The 12,876-nt window shown below is 47.3% G+C and overlaps 1 protein-coding gene across 4 annotated transcripts in view; it reads left to right on the forward strand.

Annotated features, from left to right (window-relative positions):
• The window catches only part of ACACA (acetyl-CoA carboxylase alpha), a 355,889-nt gene extending 343,293 nt beyond the window's left edge, over window positions 1-12,596 (forward strand). For 3 of the 4 annotated variants that reach the window (XM_011990217.1, XM_011990219.1, XM_011990220.1), the window contains 3 exons: window positions 442-612; window positions 8,566-8,702; window positions 10,155-12,596. In XM_011990217.1, coding sequence (XP_011845607.1) covers window positions 442-612; window positions 8,566-8,702; window positions 10,155-10,278 — 432 coding nt within the window. In that variant the 3' untranslated portion in view covers window positions 10,279-12,596. The remainder of the gene's footprint in view (window positions 1-441; window positions 613-8,565; window positions 8,703-10,154) is intronic. The other variant, XM_011990218.1, reaches the window with a different exon arrangement.
• The last annotated feature ends 280 nt before the right edge of the window (window positions 12,597-12,876 follow it).

Below are 12,876 nucleotides of genomic sequence, written 5' to 3' on the forward strand. Positions count from 1 at the left end.
GGTCTGTGAAGGGCTTGCCTGGAGAATCAGTTTTTTTTGTGTTTGTTTGTTTGTTTGTTTGTTTGAGACAGAGTCTCGCTCTGTCACCCAGGCTGGAGTGCAGTGGCCGGATCTCAGCTCACTACAAGCTCTGCCTCCCAGGTTTACGCCATTCTCCTGCCTCAGCCTCCCAAATAGCTGGGACTACAGGCGCCCGCCACTTCGCCCAGCTAGTTTTTTGTATTTTTAGTAGAGACGGGGTTTCACCGTGTTAGCCAGGCTGGTCTCGATCTCCTGACCTTGTGATCCGCCCGTCTCGGCCTCCCAAAGTGCTGGGATTACAGGCTTGAGCCACCGTGCCCGGCCGAGAATCAGTTTTTATGCCTGTGGGTTTCCCTCCAGACTGAGCATTAAGCAGGAATTAGGACCGGGCTGACTAAGCTTATTCTTCTCTGCATGTAGGATATCCTGGATTGGAAGACATCCCGTACCTTCTTCTACTGGCGGCTGAGGCGTCTCCTGCTGGAGGACCTGGTCAAGAAGAAAATCCACAATGCCAACCCTGAGCTGACTGACGGCCAGATTCAAGCCATGTTAAGGCGCTGGTTTGTGGAAGTGGAAGGTACAGTGAAGGTAGGTGGGACACTCAAAGAGAAGCCTTTTTGCTGAGTTCCTCACACCACCTGAGGGCTGCAAGGCTTGCCAGCAAAGAGTCCACAGGCCTCTAAGGGCAGGAGTGGAAGGGAAGCATAGAGATCCAAGCTGTTTCCTCCCCTAGCTACTCCCCGTAACATGTCATGTCATGACATCTTGTTAGAAGAGGTGGTAGGGCATATGTTGCAGCTTATGCAATCACTCAGCAGACCTTTTTGAACACTTGCCGTGTACTAGACACTGTATTTGGTTCTGGGGGCATGGCAGTGAAAGAGGCAGATGTTGTTCCTATCCACATAGAACTCACCATCTAGAGGGGGAGACAGATAAGAGGTCATGCACAACAGTGAGGCCCATGCTAAACACAGCAAAGGGCACAGTCAGGGCACAGCGAGAGGACACTTGACCCTCTCTGGGAAGGATGGGGGAGGTCTAAGAAGCCTTGTGGAGCAAGTGATGTCTCAGCAGAGGCTGGAAAACAAAGCAGAAATGAACCAGAGGAAAAGGCTGGATTTGGGGGCGGTCAGGGCTTAGGAGGAATATTCCTGCAGAAGGAATAGCATCTCCTGCTGGAGGACCTAGTCATCTAAGCCACGAGAGTAAAGAAGGAACATCCTGCAGCTGTTTCAGGGCAGCTCAGAGACTGGGTGCTTGGTAGGAAGAAGGGGTAGGGGCATGATCACACAGGGCCATGTAAGCTGTCAGGGAGTTTGGACTTTGTCCTGAGGCCTGTGGGAAACCACTCAGGTATTTTAAGCAGTGGAGTGACATGCTCTGATTTCTGTTTTAGAAAGACCACTCAGGGGGCTGTGTGGAGGAGGGAACTGGAGGGGCCAAGAGCAGAAGCCCAACAGGATGTGATCGGCAGGAGATGCAATGACTAGAACTGAAGAGCTGCCTATTTCCAATCAGAAGTGGAAGGAAGTGTCCACCCTTATGCAGGGAAAGGGATCTATGAAGCTGGCATTTTCTTGGGGTGATCTCACAGAGAGGGCTCGTGACCTAGAGCAGTAACCCCGCTGAGATGGTGTCCCTGGTGCTCTAGCCTCAGTGTTGGGGATGGGGTGGGTCTCAGGCCAGGATGACCTAGCAAGGGCACCAGCGTTTGCCCCTGGAATAGTGGACTGCATAAGACAGTCCATGGGAGAGGATGGGAAGAAAAAGTTGGAACTTTTATTTCTGTTTATTTTTACTAACAAAAAGAAATTAACCTTTATTAGTAATGAATATATGGATTAGTCATTTACATCATATATGCATTTTATCAGAAAACTGGTAGTATATGCTCAAAATATATCTGTCTGTCTGTCTCGTCGCTATATGTGATCATACACTCGGTGACTAGCAGGTTAGAGCACTGATGGAGGGCCAGGAGGCTGGTGGTGGCTTGAAGCGTCCTGGCCCACAAAGAGGGGCACTCTGGCCTCCGCCTAGAAAGTGTTGCTTGAAGCCTCTGCTCATCATTCTCAAGGAGGAAGACCAAGATTTGCTGTCAGTTTTAAAGTCAGTGAATTGGGGTGCTTCTAGGATTCACCTTTGTATTAAGTCGGCCCATTTTTTTACGACTGAAAAGCTTCTTTGGATAAATATTTCAAATGTGCAGTGGGGGAGCACAGCCTTCTCCGACATTTGGTTCAGGTTAAGGTCAGTCTGTGGCATCATAATTGAGTGAGACAATTTTGTCAGTGGCTACTGGCAGCTTCTAGTGGAAGTTGGCATTGAAAGTCAGGCAAGTGTAAAATAAGAGGTTGTTCTCCAGTTAAGAGTGGCCGGCTAGGTAAATGGAGTATGTGTGTGTGTGGCCAGGAGAGGTCTGCACTGCCTCCCTACCACATTAGTCACTAATGGACGTGTCCAGCCTCAGTAGGCACAAGGATGAGGAGAAGGAATAGTTTCCCTCCAAGCATGAAGCAAGTAGATAGGCCCTTCAGCTTTTCCCTAGCATCCTGCTCCCAAGGGGACAGAGCGTCTGAAGAAATAGGTCATTGCCATCTCAATGGAGAGAATAGTTGACCACGTGTGTACAAGCTCCTGGCTGGAACTGAAGTACAGAAGAGAACCCCAGCCCCATAGCTCAGGAAGAGGCTGCCTAGGCACTGGGAGCCAACTATGCCGAGCATTGAGGCCATTTCCCTTGTGCCCGTGTACAAAAGGCAGCATTCTCCTGAGCGCTCTGAGAGGAAAGCCGAGGACTGAACGTGAGGACGGGTGATCCTATGATGTCAGAGCATGTGGCTTTGAAACCTCCTTCCATATTCTGCAGGCTCAGCAGGACCTAGTTTAGTGTGGGGTGGGTGATAAAATCTGCAGCGCCCTTGAGAGAAGAAAAGGTTGCAGTGTTCAAAAGCCATCTGTGTGCCTCTGAAGGAGTGATATAGAATCTGCTTGCTGTTTGGAAATGGTTTTTGTTTTTTCTTTTTGGTTCTTCAAACAACGATAGATACTGTGCGTTGTGTTTCTCAAGTGCAAAGACTGGCTGAGTCTAGACCTGGCTTTGCACCAGGAAGTGACCCTCTAATCCTTGTTGTGGTTGGTTACTGGTAAGAAAAGACATTTCATGATAGGCATCTATTAGCCATGCTGTGTGTTCTTTTTGTTCCTGGAGAATTTGTTTTCTTAATCTTAATCCTGAAAACAGAGATTCTGGGACAGAACACTGAAGACACGGTGATGTTATATAACTGAGCACTATAATTCTTTTGTTTCCCTTAGAGATATCTGTTACCATGAGTTATGGGAGTCTGTTTGAATCCACTGGGACGATCCTACTCTAGGAAATAGTAGGATTTATGGTTCATAGTTTCACTGCAGGCAGAAGCAAAGCATCACTACAGCTCCTTGACGAAAATAACAAGAATAGTAGTTTAAATTGGGTCATAAGAACATGGCACACATTTGTATCCTGGGCATGGTTTCTCACTTGATTCTTAGATCCAAAATTTGAAGTATGTGGTTTTTCAAACAGGCTGATTGAGTTATTTTTTCCCAAACCCCAATAGTAGAAATTGAAATTAGGACTCTGCATGGAACAGTGAGAATGTGGGTTTTGAAATCTCATAAACTTTGGGATCCCAGCTTTGTCATTTACTGACATGAGCATATTATTTAAGTCTCCATTTCCTCATCTGTAAAATGGGGGTGATGTTTATGTCATGGGGTTCAGTGATTTTACATAACATGATGAGTAAAGTATGGAGCATAAGTCAGATGTGGTGACTCACGCCTGTAATCACAGTGCTTTGGGAAGCTGAAGTGGGAGGGAGGATCACTTGAGGCCAGGAGTTTGAGACCAGCCTGGATAACAAAGCAAGACCCTGTCTTCACAAAAAATTTTAAAATTTGCTCAGTGTCCTGGCACACACCTGTAGTCCTAGCTCCTCAGGGGGCTGAGGCAAGAGCATCGCTTGGGCAAAGGAGTTTGAGGTTATAGTGAGCTTTGATGGCGCCACTACACCCCAGCCTGGGCAAGAGAGTGAGACCCTGTCTCCAAAAAGAAAAAGTATGGAACACAATGTCTGGCCCAGTAGACATTCAAAATATGCTAGTTTCCCCTCCTCCATGTTAGAAGGTAAAAAAATAATAATAGCAACACAGACCAAGTCAAAGATGTACAGCTGACTGACCTCGGTGGAAAGGGGGCTGACTCCGGAGCACAGTGGGTGCTCAGACGCTCTTTGGTTTGGCATGCTCTCATGTTCCCACAGCCTGATGCCATGGTGCGTTCTTACCGTTCACACGGCGACCCACTCGCTCTTGTTCTGGATTTCCAAGTGAAACGCATGCTCAACGGAGGCCCCTGTGAGGATCATAGAGGAGAAAGCACTATTGATAGGGTCGCCTATTTCCACTGACCTCAACACCTGGCCTCAGGCTACTGATGAATAAGCCTCATACACCAAACTCTCACACAGGGCCAGGCAGGGAGGATGTAAGGTAGAACCTGGAAAGCATTGCTTGGCCCTGCTATGGGCCTGGAGCTGAGATGGGATTGGCTCACAGGAACTTGGTTCACAGGGGTCTGGTGGCCACCCTAGCCCACATGTCCTTTGGCTATTGTACTCTAATAGTATAATATCACATCCTTTCTTGGGCTTCTGTTGGATAGGGCTTAGCCTTGTAAGTATAGGTGTGTTGAAAATGTCTTTCCAAAATATGCATATTCCTTGGGATGTGTATGCCATCCCTACTCCCATCAGGCTGCATGTTTCCCAGAAGTGGGAGCCTCCCTAGCTGGAGGTGTCTCCAAGCAGCTCCCAAGGTGAGTTATTAGTAGGGCATAGTAATCAGGGCTACATCCATCAGGTTGTGCCCTGCTCACTCCCTGGTGCTGCTGAACCATTGTCTAAGGAGGACTTAACAGCTATCCAATAGGTTAGAAATGAAACTTTCCAAACAGGTCATTTAGATGTTGTGAGATAGACTAATTACTACATAAAATTAGTGAGGCTGACTAGTGCCTGAGATACTTATCCGCTGATGCAGAGAGAAAGTGTCTGTTGAACATTCATTGGAGGACAGGCCACTGTTGTGATATAGAATTATTGATATTTTATTGGTAAAATGTTCTGATACAGATGGATATGCAGACAGGTGGCATATGGGCCCAGGCCTGTCATGATGTTAGCAGCCTAGCATATCACACTTGTTTAAAGTCCATGCTGGAATACTAGGAATGACTGGCCACACCTTCTTTCCTTTTTTTTTTTTCTTTTTTTGGTCTCACTTTGTTGCCCAGGCTGCTGGAGTGTACTGGTATATGATGACTCACTTTCAGCCTCAACCTCCTGGGCTCAGGTGATCCTCCCTTCCCACCTCAGCCTCCCAAGTAGCTGGGACTATAGCCACACACCACCCCACCTGGCTGATTTTTTGTAGAGATGGGGTTTTGCCATGTTGCCCAGGCTGGTCTGAAACTCCTGGACTCAAGCAATTCCCTACCTCAGCATCCCAAATTGCTGGGATAACAGGTGTAAGCCACTGTGCCAGGCCCATTTTCATAATTTTAAGGAGGCAAAGAATAATAGCCTCTTCCTGGGAATAAGGGTGGCTTATCCTTCTGGATGACTGGAATTAATGAGTCTTACAACTGTTCTAAAAGAGCAAACAAGAAACTGTAGGCTCTGGCTGGGCACAGTGGCAGATGCCTGTAATCCTAGCACGTTGGGAGGCCAAGGCAGGGGAACTGCTTGAGCCCAGGAGTTCAAGACCAGCCTGGGCAACATAATGAGACCCTGTTTCTACCAAAAAAAGTTTTGCCGGGCATGGTGGGGCGTGCCTGTAATCCTAGCTGTTCAGGATGCTGATGCAGGAGAATCACGTGAGCCCAGGAGTTTCGGGCTGCAATGAGCTGTGATCATGCCACTCTACTCCAGCCCTGGCAACAGAAGGGGAGACCCTGTCTGGAAAAAAACAAAAACAAAAACCTGTAAACTCCATAACCCAGTGGAAGGGAGCTTGCTTTTCCCAGTTATAGCAAATTAGCCGACAACAGTATAGTAACCCTCCCAGGTCCGTTGAGAAAATCCAGTGGCACTCTGCGAACTGAAGTTTGTGTATTTTTGCTAAACATGCAGTTGATTAGAACTTGAGGCCCCTTTGCTTTGTGTACTCTAGGCTGTCATGTGCTGGGGCTTGGCTTGGTCACTGTCATCCAGTGGTACTTGGCGCAGACAGCAGGTGTTTTATATAGGGCCCATATTTTCAAGCAACTGTAAAACTTGGAATGCGTTGCCCTAATCCTGTCTGGGAACTTTTCAAAATGTTTAACTTAAACACCTCGCCTACTCCGTGGCTGCAGGAGGGGAGGCAGAAGAGTTTTCTCGGGAGGGTAGCTGGCTTTCCAGCGTAGTGTCTGAGCATCGTTGGAAGCAGGCATCTCGTTAGCTAATACATTATACCAATCAAGGAGAGTTATCTTAAGCCACAATTAATCTGCTCCCTGGCATATGTTGATAGGAAAGCATCATGCTGTTTCTTAATTAAAAGCAAACGGATTAAAAATGATTAATAAGAGTATTAAATATTCTCCTAAACCAAAGGCTTTGGGATTCTTGGGTAAATCTAAAAATCTTGGGTGTTTTTTTTTTTTTTTCCATTCTGAAATCCAAGAAGCATTTATTGTTTTATCTTTTCCTCCCCCCCCACCACAATCTTCATAAGTAGGGGAATGTGTGGAAGTCCTGAAACCATGGAGCAGAAGAGTAAATTGCCAATGATGGAAATGGAAATGTTGAAATTTAGGTGGCGACATTTAAGAGTCCAGGGGGACCCATCCATATGTGGGGCGTGCAGCAAGCTGGGTCGCAAGAGTGGGTTAAAAGCATGTTATGGGAAAAGCAGTGCCGCCTTCTCCCTCGTGGGTAGGGGCTGGCGTGACGCTTCCTTTCCTTAGGCGCAAAACAACTTTCTCAAGGCAGTGCGGCCTTGAGAGATGCTGGGAGTCCCAACCCAGGCACAGAGAGGAGAGGCTCGCTCGGGTTTGCACTGACAGGGCCACACACTCCAGCAGAAGAATTGCTGATTTGCTTATCAGTGATTACAGACAGAACTGGGCACATTTGAGTCAGAAAAAGAAACGGACAAAGAACTAGAAGAGACGCACTGCTGGTCTTTAGTCCCGGGAAGCCTTCGTCCTTCCAATGTAAAGAACTTAATTTTTAGAAACAGAGAAGTCAATGAAATGACATACATCAAATAACCAGTCACAACTAAGTCGGCAGCTAAGTTAGAGACAGGAAGTGAGAGTCTGAAAAGAAACCATTATATTTGAAGGCACGAGATAGTTAGAACATAGGCTAGCGCTCAGTTTTGTACTGTTCGAGGCCTCTTGTGATGAAAACATTTCCTCTGCAGCCCAGTAGTCACAGCTGTGGCTTTGGTGACCTTGCCTGTATACAGGCTTCCTGTAGCCACATCTCAAGCCTCAAAGCCTCAGAGTCCCTAGCGTACCCACCTATTAAATTACAGCACCAAACTCATTGTCATTCTGACTTTGACTTCGTTAGCGATAACAGAGAAGGATAGCGCACCTTTAAATGACGAGCTTTGTGTTTAATTACCCAAACAAAATGACATAAATATGAATGAGCCCTAATTGTGGTACTTGGTTTTCCGGAAACCATTAACAAAACGATTCCTAAATGATTTGTAAAGAAAATGAGAGAAGAGAGCAAGGAGAAGGCTATTAGGCTTCTAACACACTCCTGAGTTATTATGTAGTCAACCACCTAGGAAATACTCAGCTAAATGATCTTGAAAAGGAGGTGAGAGGTGGTTTGTTGAGACTTTCAGGGTTATGGACATCTTGATCCTTTTGAATACTCTCTTAGGTAATAAAATGGGGCTTAGGTTTCTGACCTGGTCGCTCTACCCTGGCAACAAGACTTCCCCTCCCATCAGTCCTCCATCCGTGCCTCATTGAAAGACAGTGGGCTCTATTTCAGGAGACTTCATCCATCCAGTGACTGCCAGGCTTCACTGGGGCTAGAGACTTACACTTTAGGCATTGTGTCTCAGCTCCTCTGAAAGCAAAACACCAAATAAACAGCCTCACCTTCTCAATCGCACTTTACTAAGTAGTTTGGGCTTTCAACTGGTTCTCTCAAATCTGTCAGGTTATTGAATTCGCTTAGCCTTTATCAAATAGGTCGGTCCCCAGAGTCTGACAGGACAGAGTCAGGGTGTGAGCACCAGAGTGCTCAGGAGAGCCCCGCGGAAGCTTCAGGTGTACACCTGTGTCCATAAACGAAGAGAAGGAGAAGGGGCACAGCTCCTGCCTTGAGGCCTACTTCCTCCTCCTGCACGATGCCGACAGTGAAGGAGAATCATGGACACGGAGCACACTTTTGGAGTCAGCACTCCAGATCCTGAACAGTCAGGGTGTCCAGGCCTAGCCTGAGCCCTGGTGTTTGACCAAGAGTCATCTGTTTGCAGGCCTATGTTTGGGACAATAATAAGGATCTGGCGGAGTGGCTAGAAAAACAGCTGACAGAGGAGGATGGCGTTCACTCGGTAATAGAGGAAAACATCAAATGCATCAGCAGAGACTACGTCCTCAAGCAAATCCGCAGGTGAGACCAACGTGGGGAACTCCACCGGAGAAGGAGGGCTAATTTCTTTGGAATAAAAAGTTTCTGAACAAATAATGAGATGATCGCAGAAACCTTGCGCTCTCTGCAGTCTCTTGCTGTTTGAGACAGCTGTAGTTGACCCACAGGTACAGATATGGCCCCGAAGCCCAATTCTTTTTCAGCTACTGCTCCCCAGGGGCACTTAATAAACTCGGCTAGATGAAGGCTTAGTTCACTGTGCCCACCTCTTAGCTCTGAATGCTGATACTCAAACCGGACGAATGACTCTGGGAGGAAAGCCTCCTCCAGCCAAGTCAGCTGTATTCTTCTAGAGGCTTCCATCTGCTCCATAGGATGGGTGGTAGAGACTGCAGGGGCATTTTTGTAAAACTTTATTTGGAAACATTTCACTTACAGAAAAGTTATAAAATTTTAAAAAGTACAAACAACACGCCTATGTATAATATCCGCACTCAGATTTACCTGTTACATTTTCTTCTCCTTGCTCTATCACTTGTGAGTGTGCCTGTCCTCTCTCCCCTATGTGTATACATTTTTCCTCTTTCTGAACTACTTAAGGGTGTTACAAATATCATGGCCTTTACCCCCAAATATTTCAGTGTGCATTTGCTGAGAATAGGCATACTTTTACATAACCATCATAAAATGATCCACTTTTGTAAATTTAACATTGATTAAAAACTTTTAGCTTATATCTACCATCTGTAGAACATTGCTCATTTTGAGTTTGTCTGCTGTCTCCCCATGATGAGATGCAGGTGAGGCGCTCTGGCCAGCACCTTCACAGGACACCACATCTGGGGGCACGTGCTGTTCATCTGCTCCTCCTCATGTTAATTTCATCCCCTGGTCAAGATGTTGCTCCATTTCTCTACCGTATAATTACTGATTTTCCCCCCTTGCACCTAATAAGTAGTCTGTGGGAAGACATTTTAAGGCCATGCAAGTATCTTGCTTTCATCAAAATTTCCCTCTGGAGAGTCTTGCCTGGTATGGTCTTTACAACGAGCTTGCAAAATGATAACTTTCCAACTCCAGTACACCCTTCACAATTACCAGTCACCACTGAGTCCTCACTCCTGCCGATTCATTTATATATTCCTTATTGGTATAGACGCATGAAGTTCTATTTTTTACTGATTTATAATTCATTACTGGGCTTATTTTGATGCCCCAGTTGCTGTCTTTGTGACATGCCCCCATTGTTTTTGTTTTGGGTTTAATTCCTTTTTCAACATAGCAAAATGTTTTGGGTTCGTCTTGCACTACCTTGGCTGGATATTTGTAATGTAGGGAAACAAATAAGGTGAGGCAGTGACTAAAATGTCTGCAGTGGACGGTGCACATATGTTTATTGGCCAGTTCTTCAGCTGTCCTGATCTAGACACTTCTGCCTCTCTTTTCTTCACCATTCCCAATCTTCCTTTCCAGCTTGGTCCAGGCCAATCCAGAGGTCGCCATGGATTCCATCATCCATATGACCCAGCACATATCACCTACTCAACGAGCAGAAGTTGTACGGATCCTCTCCACAATGGACTCCCCTTCCACGTAGGAAGAGCTTCCTGCCTGTCCCTGCCCTGTCTCTGGAGAAAAGGGCTAGAGCTGCCTTTTACAACTGCAGCCACTGTAATGAGAAGGCACAGGAGACCCAGCACTGGAGTCAAAGTGGCATTTTACTTCCTCCCGAGTGTTTCAGGTTACGCATGACATCCTGGGATGTAAGATCACAGAACCCCTCCAGCCCACCAGTCACACCCACCCCATTCAGTATTTATTACCCCAGCCAGGCCTAGTCCTCCACTCCCTGCACAGGACTGAGAAGGCAATGAAAGGTACAAACATGTACCATGAGGTCTTACTACCCAAAGCAGGGCTGCCCCTCCTGTCCTGACAGCCCCTTGGCCCCCAGCATGGGGAAGCGTGAGGAGTTGGCGTTGCCAGGCAGCAGCCCCTCTCACCCCTGGCCCCATGAGCCGCAGCCACAGGCAGCAGAGGAGGGCTAAGGAGAGGAGGAAGCCTCAAGTCCATTGTTTATTACCCTGACTCTTAGCCCAGCACACAGTAGGCACTGGAGAGGAATGATTCCCAGTTTAACCACACCATGGTACCTTTTATGACGAAAAATTAGAGCTTAAAATCTATCACAAGCTCCATAGGAACTCAAAGATGAGGGCAAAACTGTGAGCCAAGAAGCAGAGAAAGAAAATAGACCCAGTTATTCTTGATTTAGGGGACTTCAACCTTGGGTTCAGTCTCTGAGGACAGAGGGAAAGGTAGTTGGCCTATCTCTCACCTGCATGTTACTGCTGGACTAGCTGTTGCATGTAGCTGGGAGCTGCAAGGCCCCAGTGCGTGAGGGGCCCCAGCAGTTCCATAGGCGGTGAAGCCTGAGTTGGCAGAGGAGGAGCCAGAGAGAACTGCTCTTTCTGCACTGGTGGAAACTAGTTACTTATGCCATGTGGAGGGCCAGCCACATAGTCTGTTTTGAGGACTTAGAAAGTTGTTCCTATGAAGCCTGGAGCTTGGATGGTTTTGAGGGGTTAATGGTGCCTCCACAGTCACTCTTCCCTAGTTCCAGGATTACTGTCCTAGCAGCTAACGTTTCTACTGTCTTCCCCAGAATGTAGACAGGCAGCAGATGTAGCAGCTCTCCCCACAGTTCTGAAAGGACCCTGGTGACAGCCACGCCCTCAGCACCAGGAACTGGCCTTCCCAATGAGGGAGGCTTCCAGGAAACACAGAATCCACATGACCTTAAGATTCTTTACAACTCAGTCATGGTGCTGCTGTCCTCCAGGCTTACTGGCCCCTCCTGACCGGCATCGGGGGCTTCCTCAGGTGGTGGAGAGAGTTTACTTTCAACAACTAGTTTATTCAAGAAAAGAACTTACTGATTCCCCTGTTCCTAAAGCAAGAGTGGCAGGTGATCAGGGCTGGTGTAGCATCCAGTTCCTTTAGTGCAGCTAATTGCATTTGTCACTGACGACCAAGGAGGAAATCACTAAGGCATTTGAGAAGCAGTGGTATGAACGCTCTTGGACGAGCTACAGTTCTGAGCCTTAACCCTGTAGTTCGCACACAAGAGCGGAGCTCCACCTCCCTTTCTTCGGGAGGAATCTGTGCAGATGGATTGGCTGAACTTAATGGTTCTGGGTTGCAGGTGGGTACTGTATGGCTGGGTATGGAGCGGACTGCCCCCAGGAGTCAGAGCCTCAGCCTGGCTGCCCTGGTGGAAGGTGTGGGTGTTCAGCACCTTCAGAGAAGGGCATAAAGTGGTGGGGGACAATTCTCAGTCCAGGAAAATGCATTGACCATTGCTGGCTATTTGCTTGCCTAGTAAGAATTGGATTCATTTTTGACCAGATTATTCTTCTACGCTTTTTTGCAATAAATCAAATCCCACATATCTACAAGTGGTATGAAGTCCTGCACCCCCCAGGAGGCCTGTCCAGGCATCTCTTCAGAGGCAGGGTGGGTTACACTCATTTACCTCCCCTCTCCCCACCAAATTATGACACAAATGAGTATGTTTCCTCTCTAGAACCCTGTAATGCCTCCTCCCCGGTCCCCAGAGCTCCTCACTGTCGGTCTCACCCTGGACAAGGATTTTTTAGTCAGAGCCACAGAACATGGGCACTCTGACATTCCCACAGCCCCTCGCACATGCGAGGCTACCAAGGCAGGAGAGTATAAATGATGGCTATTGACCAAGACCTGCCTGGACGGGGACTGCCATATTATCTGTTCTCTTCGTTCACAAAACAGCCTTCATTTGTCTCAGAATTCGATGGACGCATACCGTGATGAGCAGGAGCTTCAGATGCACTCTTTACACATTTTGTTGAAATAAACCTCTACATTTGTAGAAGAGTTACAGTTTGTCATTTCAATCCAGGCCCAGCCACCTCATCTCTTGTTCTGCTTTCAGGAGGGGCTCAGTGTGCGGCAAGCCCCGCCATGGCCCTGTGACACCTGACACCCTTTGTCTCCTGAATGTGCATAAAGATCATGGCTAGGCAGTAAAAAGCTGGCCTTGGCCAGCCCTGTCTTATTGGCTGAATCAAGGTCAAATTCTGAAAGGCTACAAATGCTTGGGAACCCCATGGCAGAGAGTCAGTTTTTAGTTTCTGTTGAGTTTTTCAGGACGGGA

Source organism: Mandrillus leucophaeus, unplaced genomic scaffold (assembly GCF_000951045.1).
Source record: "Mandrillus leucophaeus isolate KB7577 unplaced genomic scaffold, Mleu.le_1.0 Scaffold374, whole genome shotgun sequence".
NCBI classification, from domain to species: Eukaryota; Metazoa; Chordata; class Mammalia; order Primates; family Cercopithecidae; genus Mandrillus; species Mandrillus leucophaeus.